Source organism: Aptenodytes patagonicus, chromosome 1, assembly GCF_965638725.1.
Source record: "Aptenodytes patagonicus chromosome 1, bAptPat1.pri.cur, whole genome shotgun sequence".
Taxonomy (NCBI): domain Eukaryota; kingdom Metazoa; phylum Chordata; class Aves; order Sphenisciformes; family Spheniscidae; genus Aptenodytes; species Aptenodytes patagonicus.
This window is the reverse complement of record NC_134949.1, coordinates 33,818,262-33,837,085: the sequence shown is the minus strand read 5'-3', so window position 1 is coordinate 33,837,085 and position 18,824 is coordinate 33,818,262. Positions and strand designations below refer to the sequence as shown.

At 39.6% G+C, this 18,824-nt stretch overlaps 2 protein-coding genes across 3 annotated transcripts in view; one reads left to right on the top strand and one right to left on the bottom strand.

Moving 5' to 3' along the window:
• The window catches only part of TMEM117 (transmembrane protein 117), a 230,294-nt gene that overhangs the window by 189,950 nt on the left and 21,520 nt on the right, over positions 1-18,824 (bottom strand). For both annotated transcript variants that reach the window (XM_076331658.1, XM_076331685.1), the window contains exon 3: positions 5,994-6,126. In XM_076331658.1, coding sequence (XP_076187773.1) covers positions 5,994-6,126 — 133 coding nt within the window. The remainder of the gene's footprint in view (positions 1-5,993; positions 6,127-18,824) is intronic.
• Positions 10,989-16,935, top strand: LOC143155684 (P2Y purinoceptor 1-like). Its single transcript, XM_076328649.1, has 2 exons — positions 10,989-11,058; positions 15,914-16,935. The coding sequence occupies exons 1-2, from the start codon at positions 10,989-10,991 to the stop codon at positions 16,933-16,935; spliced, it is 1,092 nt and encodes a 363-aa protein (XP_076184764.1).

Sequence of the window (18,824 nt, the reverse complement as noted above, 5' to 3'; positions counted from 1 at the left end):
ACATTATTTATTGATGCAGGCTCCCAAAGGAGAGAATGGATTTCCTTTAGGCAATATATTCTCCACTTAAAAGCCATACAATTGGAAAAACTTCAATAAATGTAGGTACCGACTTAGATTATCTCAGCATGTTAAGCATACAAAAGTCACATATAAACAACAAAAACATGGGACAGCCCCTGTACAGTTCAAGACCCAGAATTCCTTTAAAGAAAGACAGGATAAATTAAGGACTGTGAATTTCTTGTGGCACAGAAAAATCCACAGAAAAAGTTTGATAGAAAGGATCCCTGCAGACTTCCACTGGATTTAGCTTTTCTACTGTTAAAATGCGCCCTTTGCTGCCACCGCGCGGGCCTTGCCGCAACGCACTAGGAATGAACATCAGTAACGCTTTTTCCATCCCTCTGCAATCCTCGTCTTTCCCATTTGATTAAAAAAAAAAAGTTTCCTCCTTTCATTTACGTTTCAAATACATCCTTAAATAAATAAGCTCTGTTCTTTATCTGTTAGGTGTTACACAGCTCAAAATCACTGCTGAACTTCAAGAATCTAAATTATTTTAGTTAACAAACACACAAGTCCCTCACTTCTTAAAAAAGTATTCAGTGGTACTTTGATAAAAGACATACAACACCTGCACTTCACCCTACTTGTTCAGATACCACAAAGTTAATCGTTGTTGCAAGAGTTCACCAGGTTGGGAGTTCGATGGGACATCAAGGAACAGCCAGAGTTACTTGATAGCTGTCAGGACAGTACTTTATATTAGAGTACCTAAGGCCTGAACCGCATGTATATAGGTAATGTTTATGATTAAAATAGATGGTGGTCTGATATAAGATGGCTCCAGGCTGCTAGGCAGGTGACACAAGCATTACAAATTAAATACATGCCCTTAATCTGAAAAGTGTTGAGAAGTGTCACAATTCTGGACACAACGTAGGCACTTTTTTAACTGCGAAACCTTCCATCCACCCCTGCACAGCAGATTTATACTAAGCACATTTATATGCAGAAAAAAGCCTCCTTTCCTGTGAAACCGTGCTGGAACTGCACACCAGCATGCCTTGCAGCATGCAGGATGCCAATGGTAATGGGGACATACGGTACTGAAACATGGAGTAGATCACAACGATGCTGATTAGTCCTCCAGCAGTGGCTGTGGGCATGTGCAAGAAGAGGATGCTGGAAACATCCATAGGTTTGGTCACTCTACCACACAAGAGAGAATAAAAGGATGAGGAGGGAACTACTCTCTTTACAGTGTTTTTGGCTTTTTGACTGAGGGAGACCTGCATGTGCTTTGAAAACCAAGATCATTTTAGAGTCATCATTTTCAAAATCCTAACAGCTCTCACCAGCACATTACAACCCTTAATTTTTAATGAAATCCTGATCTACTTTTTTCAGTCTTTCAACTCAAGCTCCAAAAGAGTAACTGGAAATGGCCAAATATAGGAAACAAAGTGCAAGGCAAGTATCTCGTGTTCCACTGGAGTGCCTTGGGACAAGCCTTCCAAGCATCTTCTGCAAGGGGGCAGAAAACTTGAGTGTGCTCACTGGCACTACGCAAAAGTTGCCAGACAGTTAACTTATCTACCCAAGATTTGAATACCATTGCCATACTGTATTTTGAAAAATGAAGGCCATCAGGGCAGGGGCAGAAGTCAAATCTCTGGCAAGGCAGCACAGAATACCCGTTACAAGGGACTAGGGAAGGTCTTCAGATGGGAGAGTACCATGGAGCTTGGCACCTAACTGGATATGCATGCTGTGAATTGGGAATCACTGGAAAAGCCCTAAGAATTCAATAGCCCAACACTGCTCCAGTTTCCTCCAAGCTGCAGACAGAGGAGGATTCTGATGAGGTTTGTTCTTTATTTTTTTTAAACCATGCAATACCGTAAAACATTATCATAAAATTCTATGTTATTCTCACGTTGTCCTTGTTACCATTCATTACATGAACTCCTGGTTTTAAAATGTTTTAAGAAATTCTTCAAGCTAGGCGATGCTGACCCTAGCTTTCTAGAACTTCCCTTTGCAAAACAATTTGCTTGTTTAATCCTCTGAGGGCTTTACTTTGGCACACTGGGCTCTGAGCTACTTTCGCATATACTAGGTTTGAGTTTGCCGCAAATGTTCAACAGCACGTCTGCTTATTCAATTTTACTGCTTCTAACAGAAACCTTGGCCTTGGCCAATGTTATTGGTCTTGTCCAATAACTAACTGTGTGTTATTAATAATGTCCAGCACAAGGTATTATAAGCACTCAAAGGACCCAATTCACGTCTTCAAAGATCGTTAAGATACTTGGAGAACGATCTCCTGCTCAGGACTGTATGAACAGTTCAAGACCGGGTCGGGGGACCCCAGACATGGCCAGTGGCGCATAATGTTCACAGAGGGGCTGTGCAGTGACCTCCCCGGACAGACAGACAGCCAGATGGCCACCCGGCCACCTTGTGGTGCATTCGTAGTCCTAACTGTGTGACAGGGTGGTGCCTGAAAATTGTGCAGCCACTGTTTGTCATCACTTCTGATCACGATGTGCTGCCACGAGTTCACGCCCCTCAGCCTCACCCAGTGACCACTGGCAATGCTCTGGTTCAGCTTCCAAGCAAACTGTCTTCCCCTCTTCAGAGCACTGGCCAAAGAAAATGTTACGATGAAGTGACAGGAGTTGACAGACACTTCTGCAGAAGGGAAACCAACAAAGCAGAAGCTGAGTACCACAAGAGAGCAACCACTATCTTCTTATTGCCTATAATCATAGAAAAAAACTTCTATTCACTATATGCAGGCCTGTGTTGATGGAAATAGCGCTGAGTAGGAATTAAGACCTCCAAACAGGCTCGCACAGCTGTTGTAAGATGGGTAAAGGAAGGAGGGATTTTTTTCAGCCATGTGAGGGCAAAGAATAGTAGAGAGCAGGAAAAGAGACAGTGACAGATTTGACACAGAGGGACACTTTAGATGGCAGCTAGCCTCTTCCCGAGGCTGCCCGGGCTTGCTGTGCAGAGGACCGTTGTGTACATGTGTGATGGACTGTTGTGCACAAGTGTGACGGACCACAACGTGACAGATGGTGTACTTCTGCTCGTGTGCACAAAACCATCACAAGACTCGAAGCATGAAGAGCAGATCCCCGGGCCAAAGTACGTCACATCGTGTTGTATCAGTCCCTCTCTGGATGGGACTCATTTTCAGAATGAGTGAAAAATATTCTTTTTTTTGCACGTGTTTGCTCCTTGCCCTGTCTCTGATTCAGCTTGCCCTGTGTGCTGGCAGAAGAGTGATTCTGACAAGTTTCTTTATGTCAGATGTTTGGTCTCATCAATGAAAATCCCTTGTCGCTCACGAGTAGGAGAATCGTACATCTTGCAAGTGCATGCCAGCGTGGATGGTCACAGCAGAAGCGATATCCTGTTGAGGGCTCGAGAAACCTGTGCCAGGAGTGCTTTAAAGTTCTGTCATGTTACCATCTTTAAGAAGGTGTATTTTACAGTTGCCAAGATTTGGGGTTTTTTTTTAAAGTATTTTTAAAGACATTTCACACGTGTCTCAGTGTGGCAAACCTAAACAGTGTGAATGTATCCCTTAAAAAAGAGTAGCGGTAGGGACTGTAGTTTGCTGGGAAGAGCAAAAGCTGAACAAGTTGCTGGTATTTGAACATATATTATAGAGCTGTTTGCTGGGTGAAAGTATGACTATTTGAACTGAAAATTTTGTGACAGATTGGAATGTATCTTTTTAAATTTTAAGTCCCTCTTCTCTTTTCAGTGACATTTCCTTTTAGGGACTTCACAGCACTGACCCACTGTATATTAGGTCACTGCTCTTGTAGTCAGAGCTGAACATCTGGTGAGGAAACACATCTGAAAAGCTTTCGGAGAATGGTCTGCAGCTATTATTTCTTACTGCCTTGCATCCCTGAAAACAGCAAGCAGAAGCCGAGCTGGGCACAGGGCCCACATGAGGCCCAGGCTGTGTAACCGTCTGAAGGCCCAGCAGGGTTGAGGCACAGGCTTCAGGCATGAGGTGTTTGGTCTAGCTGGTCCTTCTCTGCAAAAAAGATGTGGAATAGAGAGGATAAATGTGAAAATGGTCCAGAGGTAGGAAAGGTTCATCTGTTATTCAGGTTTAGGTTTAGAGCCCTGGGGAGCGTAGCAGGACGAGTCAGTCAGAACAGACCAGCAGCCATTAGAGAGCACGCCTGGTCAAGGCTGCTGTGAAAATAACGCAGAAAAAGCTGTTCCTGCAAAAGTCAGAGTAACCTTAAGTAGTGCTTTATGCTCAAATAAGGAGAGATTTGTTTTGGAACAGTTTTAACACTTGGAGAAGAGTAAAACCAATTGTAGAGGATCAGAAAAAATATTATCTTGTGTGACGCCAGGGGCTGAACTGTGCCGTGGGAATGAGGCCATTGAATTTCCTCTGTAATTCGGAATTTTAAGTTTTTGAAGTATTTTAGTACTAGGCTATTTCCATGAACGTGGATGCTGATTGCCACACAATCTCTTCAGTGCAGCTAATGGAAGCTTGTAACAGATACAGGGAGCAGGAATGTTGACAAGGACAAATGAACTCTGATTTCCAGACATGAGTCAAGCTTTCAAAATGTTAATGCTTTGTCTAACAGCTAGTTATAGTTTATGGAGCATTAGAAATACCAAATATAAATCTTAACATAATACCAATAATAGTATGACTATGTAAATAGGGAAGCCAGAAACCTGCAATGCTCCCACCCTCCTCATTTCAGGGATGATTATTCTGCCTCTTATTGGGCACCTGTTCATATTTACCACATCATTACCATGATCGTTTCCTAAAACACCCGGTGATTCTGCTGCTTTACCTGCCTTGCTCGAATCAATACATTTAGTCTTCCTGTCACAATCTCATGATTAGCCAGCTGGTCTGTGCTTACGTTCATTCAGTCTGCCTCCTACTCACCTTCTCGTTTATGTCACATTGTTGACAGGACTTTATACACTGCGTATTTTTGCTGACATGCTTAAGATCTGTAACACACCACACCAGGGCCAATTAAATAACTCTTCATCAGACTCTGTTGGTATGGCTCTGATATTCTGCTAAGAACAAGTCATTCAGTTATTTGCACCGTTCTTCAACTCATATATACATTTGGTTTCTTATTCTTCCCTAGAAACTCTTCAGATGCTATCTTGCCTTTCATAAACAACATGACTGTGTATTTTTGTCCAATGAACTCATTTTGTATGTATTAGATGACTAATAATGCAGGTTTTCTCAGGAAATTCAACACGTGAAAGTGGTGTTAATTTTGAGGTAATAGGAGAAAGCAAGTCTTCTTAAGCTAGAAAATTAATATAAAAAGCTCCATTTAAAATAACTCCAGACATAATAAAAAGATAGCTGTTCATCCCTCAGCCAACCATAACTTTGCCCTGTTGGAGCACCTTATGGGAAAAAGAAATAGATTTTTAAGAATATTTTTAGCAAACTGGATCAGCAAATATTATTATACATAACCAAAATAGCACTATAGTACACTTTTAATGTTTGTGTTTTGAGTGTGAGCTTCCTCAAGTTCGGATATTTCAATTTCTTTTAACTTTAACTCTGAATTTCCTGCGTATGCACAGTAGTAATGCTTATACTTTTAAACTACTCAGCCCTAACTTCAAATCAAATTTGTTGAGCTATAATTTTAAATTAAAAAAAATAGATATAATGTTCATTAGTACCCTGATGTAATAGTTGATATCATTAGTTTAGGAGCCCACTTTTTATAACTGATACTTTAATCCTCTTGGCTAATTAACCAATTAAATTACTATTCTACCTAAATTCAGAAAGCAGAGGAATAAAAAAAGATAGTGAATACTAGTACGTTTACATTTTGGTAAACTCTTGTTCACCATAAAGCAGCATAATATGAAAATCTTCCAGTAGAATATATTCTAGAGCAAAAGAGACAAAAAGAAACTCTGTAACCTACCTCATATTCCCTGCCATAATGAGGAACAGATTATAAATGTGAGAAAAAATGAAGAGGAAGAGGATGGTACTGAAGAACATTGTCATCCAAGACCCGTGGTCCTCTCGAAACATTTTCAGACGGAGCAACTGACCTGTGGTATGAATATTATGAGAAAGCATATTTTAGTCAGTCAGTAAATACATGATAACAAAACCAAAATAGAGTACTAAACTGTATTTCTTCTTATACGGGGCGGGGGGGAAGGCAGATTTAGTATCATGCAGCCAAACTACCCTTCTGTAGTTCAGCATGAACAGATATTATTCCTACAAAATTACAAGGTTGCTTCCCACAAACTGATGAAAAACTGATTTGGGCTCTTACAATCAAAATCAGTGAGCTGAAGGTCTGAAGGAGTCCACATCACGTCTGTGGTACTTGGTCAAACTGTGACTGTGGTTTTACACACACTACATGTGATTCTGCAATGCTGGTTAAGCAGACTTTGCTGTTTCCCTGTTTCAGCCATTAACATCTCTACCCACTCTGCTCTCATGCTGGCACAGCAAGCTGAGCAGCCATGCACAAACAAACAAGAGTGAGGAACTGACCCATCTAGGAAAAAAGGTAATTTACCATATTTTTTTTTTCCATTTGAGTTAGTTCCATCACCCTGCTGACCTTGAGGCTCAATGAACAGTAGTGCTGCATATCTGTGTGAAAATGGGAAGAACTGATGGATTGGAAGGGCAACTGCCTAAGCTATCCCATCTTCTAGAAGCTGCTACATCCTAACACTCTAAAACAAATACCACAGCAGGGAAAATCTCATGGAATTAGTCTAGACCTCAAGGCAAGAGCCATGTGTTAGTGGCATTTGCACAGTGCTTTTGAGAAACAAGTCTATTTATAAACTGTGAAGTGTCATAAGTACCTCAGGCTGTGTGAGATCCATTATTTGCTGCCAGTTATTTCTTGATCAGTAACAAGAGAGTCATTTAATCTTGATGGTTGCCTGTCTCTTTCCACTGACTATAGACAGCATCAGGTCAAATATCATATGACATGATAATAGTGATCTCATCATATGTGTTTGTCTAGCTTGTGAAAAACACAAACTTGGTACAGAATTGGGGATTCGCGACATTTGGGCTCATGAGAAAAAGTGATGAAGTGCTTTTCTGAGAGGGTGACTGCAGAACCAGTTGAGGATGAAATAAATTGCCTGGACTAGAGGGAAACTCCATGTATCAGTGGAAAAGCCATCCCTTGAGTCAAAGACAACTCTAGCTTAAGCCCAAAAGTACACAAAAATACATGGTTAGTAATAAATAAATAATCACCCCTCCTCTCAGTAAAATTGAGATAACAATACTGTGCAATCTCATTGCTCCTCTATTTTGTAAGGTAGTACAAGGCTGCCACATGTTCTTGTCTGCCAGTCATTTAATGTCAACATAGGAAAATCTGAAAAAGTTTTAGACTCCAATACTGCTGAACTGCTCAGCTGGGATGATGGATTGGAAGGGTGTGTGAAATGCACTAGGCAAGTGCCAGGAGCCTTAGAATCAGTTTCAAATTCTACCAGAGACCTCCTGTGAAATAGTGGACAAATCATTTACTCTCTGCGCTCAAGTCCTTGATCCACAAAGGTGAAGAATATTACTATTCTTTTTCTTATAATGTAGACTTTTGCTACATTATACCACAACAAGGCCACAAACTGATTAAACCTGTAAGTGGTAACATCAAAAAAAAATCATATCACAGAAGAGAATAGAGCTTACAGCCATACTTATGATGTAATTACTATTCATTTGCTAGTCAGATATGTAGACCAAATGTTGTCACCGCATCACAGAGAACTAAACATTCCTAGAGTATTTGAGCTATGATTGTTCTTGCCATTTCACAAATTTAATATTACAAATTTGTCAGAGCAAGATTGATTTTATTGTCCTATCCCCAAAAGTCTTACTGCAATACAACACTCTCCCCATCCTGCTTTTCATAGATTATACTTGGTTTTAATGGTTCCTGCTTTTTCAAAGGCTATTTATTTGCAGTGATTAATGATCTAAATAGGAGTGGGTGAATAATGGTGGAAAGATGTAGGAATATTTTTTTCAATGCTTGACTCCCAGAAAGAACAACACCTAACATCCCAGATGGGATTTCAAAAGGGCTTTCTACCAACAGATAGTATATAACATGTTTAAGAGCAATATAGTTGCTACAGTGGTCATTTTTACTATTAAGGTAACATCAGAAAGACTGATCAACTACCAAGCAGTTTATTAAACTAAACTTTGTCAAATGCTGAGTTATAATGCCTCACTGCAATATTACAAAATAAGTTCCTACAGTCTTAATATTTTTTTCACCATTCATACATAAAGAAAAATCTCAGTTCCTTATGCACATTTTCTCTGTATCCTATTTTCAAATGTTACACACTGAATATGAAGTCCAAAGGAAAAAAAAAATAGAATGCAACAATAACTTACTAATAATGGTATTTGTTAAGAGATGCTGAGAAAGATTACAGACCATTACAATTTATTTCAAATGCTAAAAAAAGGTTACTGACTCTTACATCATTGTCCTTTTCATGTCTAAGAAAGCTTTTCTCATGTGAAATATTTGAAGTAGAAGTATATCCCCTGACATACATTATATGCTTCCCTAATTTCACTAGGAAAACGAAGTATGAGTCTGTGTAGAATCTTGTACTGTGTGTTTTTCTTAGACCTAAACATGTTAATCATGTGATGTGTTATACTTTATTTTGCAGAGAATGCCTTTTTCAAAGCATACTGGTATGTCTTGGCGCTCGAAAAGAAGCTCTGCTTACTCTCACTATTGGTGACAGGTGAAACTTTTGTCATGTTTTCTTCAGAAACATATTTTTCCTAGACTAGCTTTCCTTCTCTGCCTTCTCCTCTTACCTTTTTCTCTTTGGTCTTCTTCATTATCATAAACACAGGAGTCTCTCACCTCTTTGTTTCCTGTAGCCCTTTACCCTTTTCACCTGCCCATACAATTTCATTCCATCCAATTTCCACATCTTCTTTATGTCTACTCTCATCCCTCTTTTCCTCTTCTGAATCTCTCAGTCTCGTCCAGCCCTCTCCTTTCCTAAAACAAAGATATCTACTGGTTTTTAGCACTGTAACAGCCTCTATACTTGCTTCTGCAAGAATACCCTATCATATTTTTGTCTTTCATCTCTAAACTCTTTAGGCACACTGTTTATTCACTGTCTGGAGTTTTTTTCTCCTGGACCTCTACAAGTCTGGTACAGCCTCTTGAGCTGTTCTTACCAGAATTTCTAATGATCACTTCCTTATTAAAGCTCAGCCGTACTAGTTCTTCCTCATCTGGGTGAGTATCACGCACCTCAGTCCAGTTGTTCATACTCTTCTTGACATCTTGATCTCCTTTTGTGTTCACATTTCTGTCCTCTAGCAGCTCTCCTTTAATCTCTACTGATTTTGGTAGATAGTTTGTGTAGCTCACCATCTCTCATATTTGCATCCCCCTGTAACTAACAGAGTGTCATTGTTTTATCATGGGTTACCATAGATGGTCTACCTTTTTTCCAGAAATAATTTTTCTTTTGTAAAACCAGGTGGATTTTTTAACATGTTCTTCGATTGTTTGGGGTACTGAAAGCCTCACCAGTGCAAGAGATGGGAATTTGCTTTTGCAAGGCAGAGAATGCCACAGCAGAAGCCAAGAGGGGTAAGGAAGACAACTGATAATTCAAGCAGTAAGGTGAAGGACAGCATCTAATGAGGAGATAGTGCAGTTAGGTACTAGAAGATGTCAAAATAGGAAAAACGGAAGATAAGGAGCTGGACAGGAAGTGTCAAGAGAGGTGATATAGCAGACTGAGAAGCGGAATGGTCTGGGATGGAGGCAATCTCTGGGAGGTGTTGTTGAACTGCAAAATCTAGGGTAGAAACCTTGAGGGAACTGAGGTGCTAAGCTTCCAGTATGGGTTGGTGAGGAGAAGGTAACAGTGAGACTGGAAAGGGTTGGAAAATGTAACATCTTAATTCAAGAGCCAGAGCTCTTGAATAGACTTGGATGGACTTGAGGGCATGAAGCCTTTGGTAATTGTAGGATGGAGAAATGGGCACTCTAGGCTGGAAGAAGGGAAACAGATCCTCTGATGCTCTGGCATAGGTTAGTAAGGAGATGGGATTAGGTTGGGAGCAGTAAAATACTCAGGAGAGTGGCTGGGGAAGGGGGATCTGTGGGATGAAAAGTCCAGTTTCAGCATGGATTAGGGCTGGACACGTGGTGAAGGTATAATGTGGGGGAAATTAGTAAGAAATACGAAGTGCTCATTCAGGGAATGAAACAGGAAGATCCCAGGACTGGCGTGTGCTGCTGAAGACTGGAGGTGCAGGTCTGGGGCAGGAAGACTGGAGAACCTGGAGCAGACCTGAGCTATGGGCTGAAGCGGTAGGTAGCATTTGAGCTCTGGAGGAAGCAGAGTTGGAGGATGGGAGTTATCTGACAGGGCTGGGATTTTGCAACGAGGTGGGAACTGTGGGGCAGTAGAAGTGATAGGTAGGTAGGTGGGGTGAACCAAGCTCTGTGGTGGGGCAAGAGCAACACAGGTCCACGGACCGGTCCAGTAGTAGGGCAGCAATAACAAGGATTCTGGCAGTGAAGAAGGGGGAAGAAAGGGACAGTGCAAACACACACATACATGCCCCAAGCCCCTGTACTCTTCTCTTTCACTGCTGGAAACAGCCCCAGGCCTGTCTAGACTGGGATGTGCAGTAGGTCTGTCCTTCCCTAAAAAGCAAGCAGAGGCTGCTATGGCAATAGCAATTTATCCTGACTTACTGAGAGGAGGGGCTTAATGATAAAAGATATCTCCCTTGCAGTTTGACACCTGCTCTCTGAAGAGCTGCCACTGCATATGGCATATTACCAAAACCTTGGACTAAAACAGTACTCGCAAAATAGAGTTGTGATTTTAGAAGGTCCAGATTAATGGAGAAGAAAAGCACAGCCGGGAATCTAGACTTCTGTAAAATAGATAATTCCAACCTTTCTAAAACAGGTAAGAGAAAGATTTATTAAGTATTAATTGCACCTGTATTCTCCAAAACAATATAATTTACCCTATTTAGCTATGCACACTGATTAATACATACACATATGTATAAATCCCATATTTTTTAAAGTACTTTTTCACAAATGTTTTCTTTGGTAGGCAAATTCTTACACCTTAACTATCCTTCTACTGTAGCTTATGTTTGCCATATAGGACTTCATTAACTCTCAAGTAAGTACATGAACATCGTTTTTTAATGAAATAAATAGTAGCTTAATCACAATACAGATTGAGTCATTAAGAAGAAAGGAATTGGATATCAGCACAACCTACTTACCTAATTGTATACAAACACTGCTGTATATTACTTATTGTTCCCGTCATACTAGTATGTGTAATATGCTAAATGCAGTTGAACTAAAATATGTGAAATGCTCCACTTAATACTCACATTGCATTATATCCTTTCATATCAATTCAGCTGAACATAAAAAGGGAATGCATGAGATGATTACCTAACAGGTAAGTAAAAATTGCAAATAATGCTTGATATTTTTATAACTAAACCTAGGACTCCCTGTAAAATGCTTTATTAATTTGATAAGATGAGCTAAAAGGGTACGCTTTGAGAGCACATGTAACAGAAATGTATTGGTGTATGAATAGTCAGAAATATGGAAAACCTATCTGGCAACTGGAATAGATTTGTACTAGATTCAAATACAGTTGCAAACAGGCAAACAAAATTCTCAGAGTAATCCCAACAAATAAAACAGTTCATGTAAAATCAGGACTTCTACTATAAAGAATAACAAGCAAAAAGGAGCAAGGGGCAAAGAGAGTAGATAAGGAATAAAACTACATAAAATAAGCTGTTAACTCAGCTTAATCTTTTTTTTAATTCAGGCCAAATTAATCACTTATTATGACCTCATGAAAAATGTCAAAAAAACCCACAGGTATAACAGGGAAGAATATGGTTCCAGGATATATTTGCACATACAAAATTATATATTTTTTAAATAAGCGAACACGCTAAACCTAATGGAACTTTGCAAATACAAGTTAAATGCCATATGAATGACTACCAGTGATAAACTGTGAGCTACAATTAGTTATATACACAAGTCAAGATTCTTTTCAGTGACACAGTGTTTCTTAGCTCCAAAAGAAGTTTCCTCAAAAAGTAATTTTTGACTGAAACAAGGTCTTCTGTCTACTCCAAGACTTTGGAGGCCACATCACAGGTAAAAGGGGGACACAGGGAAGTAGAGACTTCAGGATTTAGGGCCCTGCAACAAACCAGGCAGTAAATCAGCTCATCAGCTGAAACCCTCTTGACTTTCTATAACAGTGTGCAGACGCTGCTGGTGACAATGACAGAGGAGCTTGTAGATATTAATTGTCAGAGAGTCACAGATCTAAGCCATATTTCTTTCAGGTCCAGGAGAAGAGACAACCCAATAAGCAGGTACAAAAACTGAGTAAATCAAACAGGTCACTTTCTTAAAAATTAAAACTTTTCTAGCATCTTTAGATCCACAGCCCATAAGATGGTTGGATTCATTAGACTGCTTCTTACAGGAGAAACATAAAATTCTTACCCATTAATTTAGCATGCTTTCTTGTCTTAATTATGAGTGATGGAGCCCATAAACTTCAACCCTTTCCTGGGCATATGTGTAGTATTCTAATATCAAGCCCTTCATCAAATCAGAGATATTCCTTTAATTTTGTATACCCCATCATGTGATTGCTCTTTCTGTCCATTTAATGTTCACGGCCATCTCTATCAATGGCTGAAACTGTTCAGCTGAAAAATTAATCTCAATAAATCGGAAGTATTTTTTAGCCTTGAAAGCCCAATCCTACTTTCATCAAAGTCTGGCAAGTCTGTTCTTAGTCAGCACTAACAACATATGCAACTCATCTGTCACAGGATAATGTCATGGTGCTGTTGCTCATTCTGCCACTGCTAAGATGTGTGTATGTGTGTTGGCTGGCTTTGTTTAAGAATACATGGACTTAGCAGTGAACACAGCAATGCTCAGAAAAAGAAAGTTTTCTTAAACTACAGATGCAAAATTTTGGACTTGTACTGTGAAGATGATCTAATCACATCCTGTAGCTCAAGTTATTCTGTTGGTGCTAAGACAGTAGGCAGAAAACTTGCTGTTGTCTGATATAAAAAACATGTCACTTCTGAAAATTATTAAAGCATGTATGCAGATCTACTGGACACCAGGGTAGCTCCAGTGGCCTCAGGATATAGCAGGGCATGCTGACTGTGTCTACTCACATGCAGTGAAACTGGGTCCTGATTGTAGAAGAGTCTTCAAATTCTTCTGATGGAAGACCAGGAGTTCTTATTATAGCACCAAGCTGGGGGTCAAACCAACTCCCGGTGTTCTTCTCTTGCTTATTATGTTACCTCAGGAAAGGTTCTTTTTACCTCTGCACCCGTTCCCCTGTGTCCACCCTGTAAGTCGCTCACACCAATTGCAAAGCACACTGTTTCAAGAATCTAGTCTTGGTTATGGCCTCTAAGCTCTACCGTAATATTAAAGAATTAATAGGAGACAGTAAGAATATTTTAGAAATTCCCAATATTAATCCCAAGGTAGACACATGGGAAATGGCTACACAAACACAGACATATTTTCTAATGACTCTCTGAGCTCCAAAGGCACCATACCCAGCTGTGCAGTTCCAGCCCCCCCAGCTACATAAGTAACTTCATATAGCTCAACTCTGCAGTCCAGTAAACTGAAGGTGATGAAGGGGACAGGGGATTTATTAGTTCAGGTCTGTAATTGCCCTAACGCAGTTACAGGGCTACACATCCAGGCTTTATCCAGCCAACTTACAGCAAAGTGGAGCAGGTGGCACAGCTGTCTGCCTCCCTCCATTTAGACCTACCTATAGGCCTTTCCCAGGAGCTTGATGAGATCAGGAATCTGGCCTTACAGTTCCATCACGCAACTATGGCCATGCTGTTTGTAGCCACTTCAGGGCTTATTTATACTGCCAAAACAACTTGGAATCAAGTGCTTAGTGCCTCTATTTGTAATTATTGAAAAGGAAGGCAGAGAGGTAGGAAATACAATTTAACTTAAAGCACACATGACCTCTAGCCAAGAGGATTTTAGGAAAAGATAACTTTCCTATACATATTCAAATCCCTTTTATTTGATTGAACACTTTATAAGAAAATGTTACTTAATTGTATTGTACCTATTAGGGTGGCTACTTTTTAAAGAATTTACAGGGATATCTTATAAAATTCAGCTGAAGAAAAAAATTCACAAAGTTCATGTAATTTTTTATATTCACAAAGGCTATGGAGAAGAGTAGGGAAAGAGAAAGAGTACAGCTACCCTAGGTTAAAGTACAGTGCTTCAATACTTAAAATACATTTAGGAGAGCAAACATTCCCCACCTGTGAAATACACTGTGAGTAGAACAGATGGCTTTCTATCCATATTCACTTTCTGGAAAGTCATGTGATTGCTTTTGTTGCTGAGCTTCTAGAGAAACAACTTTCCTTCTTAATTTTGTTGAACTATAAATTTGCAAAGCACAGTAATGCAGTCTCTATTTAGCAGGTCTTCGCTGTAGCTCGTGTTTGTTAATATTTTGACCTGTGCCTGTGAACATACCTTTGGAAAAGTCATATTGTACTAAGGTTGACATGAAAGCAATACATTACGTTCGAACAAAACACTGCCATCAACTTAACGGTTGAAGCTGTTTGAAAATTTTCAAGGAATCAATAACATTCTGAAAAAGTCCTTTCTTCCATTCAAAGTATGGTTTGTACTGAGCAAAATTTTATCCTGCCTTCCTATCAAGCACTCTAGCAGACTCTGCTCTATAAATGGCTATTTGGATGACCCTCATGCAAAGCTCCTACTTGGACAGACCTTACAGTTTGGCATCTGCTGCATCGTTTGGAAAGAGGTTCTAGAAACATGACAAACTGAAATTGGTGACAGCTCATTCTGGCAGAATATTCCAGCCTTTATTTCGTTTTTATTAGGAGTAAAAAATCATTGGGATTAAACATAAGACTTTACAAGCATAAAATCCTTGCTTTGAAAAATACACTGCAGATCTATATTCCAGATATTCCATATCTGGAATAATCTGGCATTGATACAAACTGGGCCATAAAGAGTGAGACAAAATGAATTCTCTCTAACCCTACCATAAGCACAATGTTTTTGGCCTGGGACATTCATTTACCAAAGAGAGTCAAAGAAAAAGAAAAAAAAGCAGTTTCTCCAGCGCTTTAGATGGAAAGGTTGCTGTGGCCTTTACCACAAGCAGGATTTCATCCCGATTTGTTTTGACGCTGTGTTCTGGATCTCAGTCACAGCCCACTGCACAGCTGCCCACATTACACATGCCTCTAGGCCCAACACGGATACTCAAGGCAATCAAAGCAAGGATGGAACGAGCATGGGCAGTTACTGTCCTCCTGTCCTCTCCTCTGCTTCTTCCAAAGATAAGACACAGACACATTAGTGGGCAAGGGGACACTGCTGTTACTGAGGGTGAGTGCTTTTTTTCTCTCATCTATCGTACACTACAGTAAATATTAGAGAGGAAAGAATATAAAGGTTTGGATAAAAGTTCATGAAGATCTGCCTGTGCTGGTGTTGTAGAGTAAGCTTTAAGTGTTACCTACTTGGAACTTACATTTTTTTCAGATAGAGGAGAGCTTGTACATCATACCATATTCTGAATTCTTTTGCCAGTTCAAACATGCTGGATTTAACTTAAAAGTTTTGAATTTTAAATTCAATACATCTAATTCAATTTTTATTTTAAAAGCTGTTGGTCTCTCTTTTCCCTTCAGGCATACTCCATGGAAAGATGATGAATGGTACTTGCACTATTTTCATTTGCAACAGAAATCCTAAGCTGGAGTGGTACTGTTACTTGCTGATTCTGGTTTGCCTTTTCACTTTATTAGCAGGATTTCTAGGCAATATACTGGCACTACGACATTATGTGTACTGCATGAAGACATGGACTACCAATACCGTATTTCTCTTTAATTTGGCACTGTGTGACTTTGCTTGGACTCTCATGGCACCTTTTTCAGTATGTTCTAGTCTCCAGAAGTTAGCTGCCTATTCCAGTCAAGCACTTTATCAGATCATAAGACTATGTTTTAGTATTAATATCTATGGAAGTGTCTATTTCCTGACACTCATCAGTTTTGACAGATATGTAGGTGCTGTCCATCCTATCACTTCATTAACATGGTGGGACAAAGAAAAGGCTGTGTTTTGTACCATTGCGGTATGGATCTTCATAGTGATTGCATCAGTGCCGGAGATCTACTACACAGTTGCAGCTGGAAGACAACATGACATCATAGATTCCCTGGATGGCACTGAAGGACCTTTACAGTTTGCAGTGCCATTCACACTCTCCAAGATTGTACTGAGATTCCTAGTTCCAGTCACAGTCATCTTTACATGCTATATGTTGACTCTCAAAGCATTACTACAACTCAGTAAACGTCAGCAAAGAAGGAACAGACTTGTTAGACCTCTGATACTGATTTCAGCCGCTATGATTGTATTTGCTGTTTCTTTCATACCTTATCATGTTATGATGATGGTGATACTAACTTACAGAATTAATTGTCAACCACCCTGTGGGAACACAAGCACATTAAGTGCCATTTATGAAGTCACAGAGATCATCTGCAGCATCAATAGTTGCCTTGACCCAATCATTTTTACGGTAGCAAATAAGACATTCTATCAAAGAATTAAAAGTATAAAATGTCATCCCAAATGCCAGTGCTGCTGTTGTCTGACAGGACGGGTAACAGACATCACTCTGTCCCCAAGAACAATGACTTAAACACCAGTCTACAAAGACACGCATCTCCCACTGCCCGTTTGGCTTTGTGTCATCAGACCTGTTTAAAATTTGGTCTCCTGTATTGTATAGCGATCTCTTGAGTAAGCAAGAACAGACAGCAATGCAGAGTAAAACTTAATGTGTACATCTACTAGAAAAGAAACACTAGCAACTCCTAGCTTTACAGAATTGGCATTTAAAATATTCTTGTCATAAATATACCTTAATTTATTGTGAAATAGCACATCTTACCTGTATGTACACGCGATATGGAATGAACAATGAAGAAAAGTTCTAAGTAGCTACTTTAATTCTTGGCCAAAAAAATACAGTAAGATTAAGAGCACACAGTGTTGAGGAGCCTTCTCATAGTTTCTGTTAATTATGTTTTCATATGTTTGTAAGTGTTGCTGTGATTGGACTGTGCAATTAGTAACAATCATGATGCTTACGGCTAAACTTCTCGAGCACTTGCAGAGAGGCTTTCTACAAGTACTTCACTTTAATGCTGCTTGCACTAGAGTTCCACTGACACTGCCAGTGGAACTTCATTAACCCAGGTAAAGTGCAGCACATTTCCAAAAACAAACAAACAAAAAATAAATAATAAGATAAAGTCCCTGAGGACAGTCAGAGACACAGTGAATCTGCTCGTGAAGCAAACGAGCATGGATTGAAGAGCTTTGTTAAGTCTGTCGCCAGGCAGCAGGGGTTCCAAACCGATAGGCAGGGCACACCGGTGGTGACCCCCAAACCCTGGGCAATTACAGCTGTTTCTCATAACTGTTCCACTTCAGGGTGGCGTGTTGCTCTGCCATGAACTCTAAACTCATCAACAGGGAGAAGTGTGCACAGGAAAAGTTCTGAAATACAGAGGTGGCTGAGCTGCAAGAAGAGTAAGAGATGCTGCTACACAGGAGTGCGTCTCCTCCTGTTCATTTAGGGTCTTAGCATCACAGTTTCAGGACAGTCTAAGGCAATTAGTCTACAGTGCACTTTAATAATTGAGACAGCACAATGCATAGTCATCAAAGAACATCCACCTTCAAGAGTCGTTAAATATGTGTTCTCTCAACACATTGTATGGGCAAAAAAATCATGTTCCATAATCAACAACCTGCTGACCTGCTTTCTTGCCAAGTCTCACATACTACCTTGTTAATTATAAAAGCCCATATACCAGTGAGCACATTCACTTTCTTTTCAGAAGTTATTATGACAAAGAATTTTTTCATATACTTTGTACGGTGTCTTAATTCTTTAATTTCCATAGGTTTAATACCATTTTGTCCTCACGTGTCTCTATGTAAAAATAATTCTATTCTACATCGGCATTAAATCTCTCTTCTTGTATGTGTCAATTGTATTGAGTAAATGTATATGTCTATATAATATCTAGAACAATGTTTTTTTAATTGTCTATAACCGTGACATGAAATGAAGAACCAGGTCCTGATAATCTGAAACATTGTACATGTGTTCGGATGTACCAGCAATCTCACAGGATCTCGTAGCAAAATTACATGCCTATATTCTCTTTAGGGGAGTTATGTACTCACCTCACTCTAAGTGCTGCTTTTTTTCTTTGATGACTTCTTAATCCTTAATTTTCTCTTATTTTAAAAGACAAATATTTACCTTTTTTTTTTACGTGTGAATTGTCTATTGGAAACATGACAGGGTTATTATTAAGCTCCCCTTAAGAAAGGGAGCTTGTTTATCCATGAATGGGCACCCATCGGCAATTACCTGCTGTAATATACACTTAACATCTCAGACCCCTACAGAAACAATGTCAATGCCATTTAGCGACAAAGGTGCTCTCAGCATGAAAAAGGATAGAACAGGAGAGATAAGTGTGCAGCTCTGGGCTAAATGAGTTCATTGCC

Excerpts from the sequence above, each read along its gene's own strand:
- LOC143155684 (XM_076328649.1), top strand. The coding sequence starts at position 10,989 with ATGGAGAAGAAAAGCACAGCCGGGAATCTAGACTTCTGTAAAATAGAT. Across the intron at positions 11,059-15,913 it reads TTCCAACCTTTCTAAAACAG|GCATACTCCATGGAAAGATG; the intron begins GTAAGAGAAAGA and ends TTTTCCCTTCAG.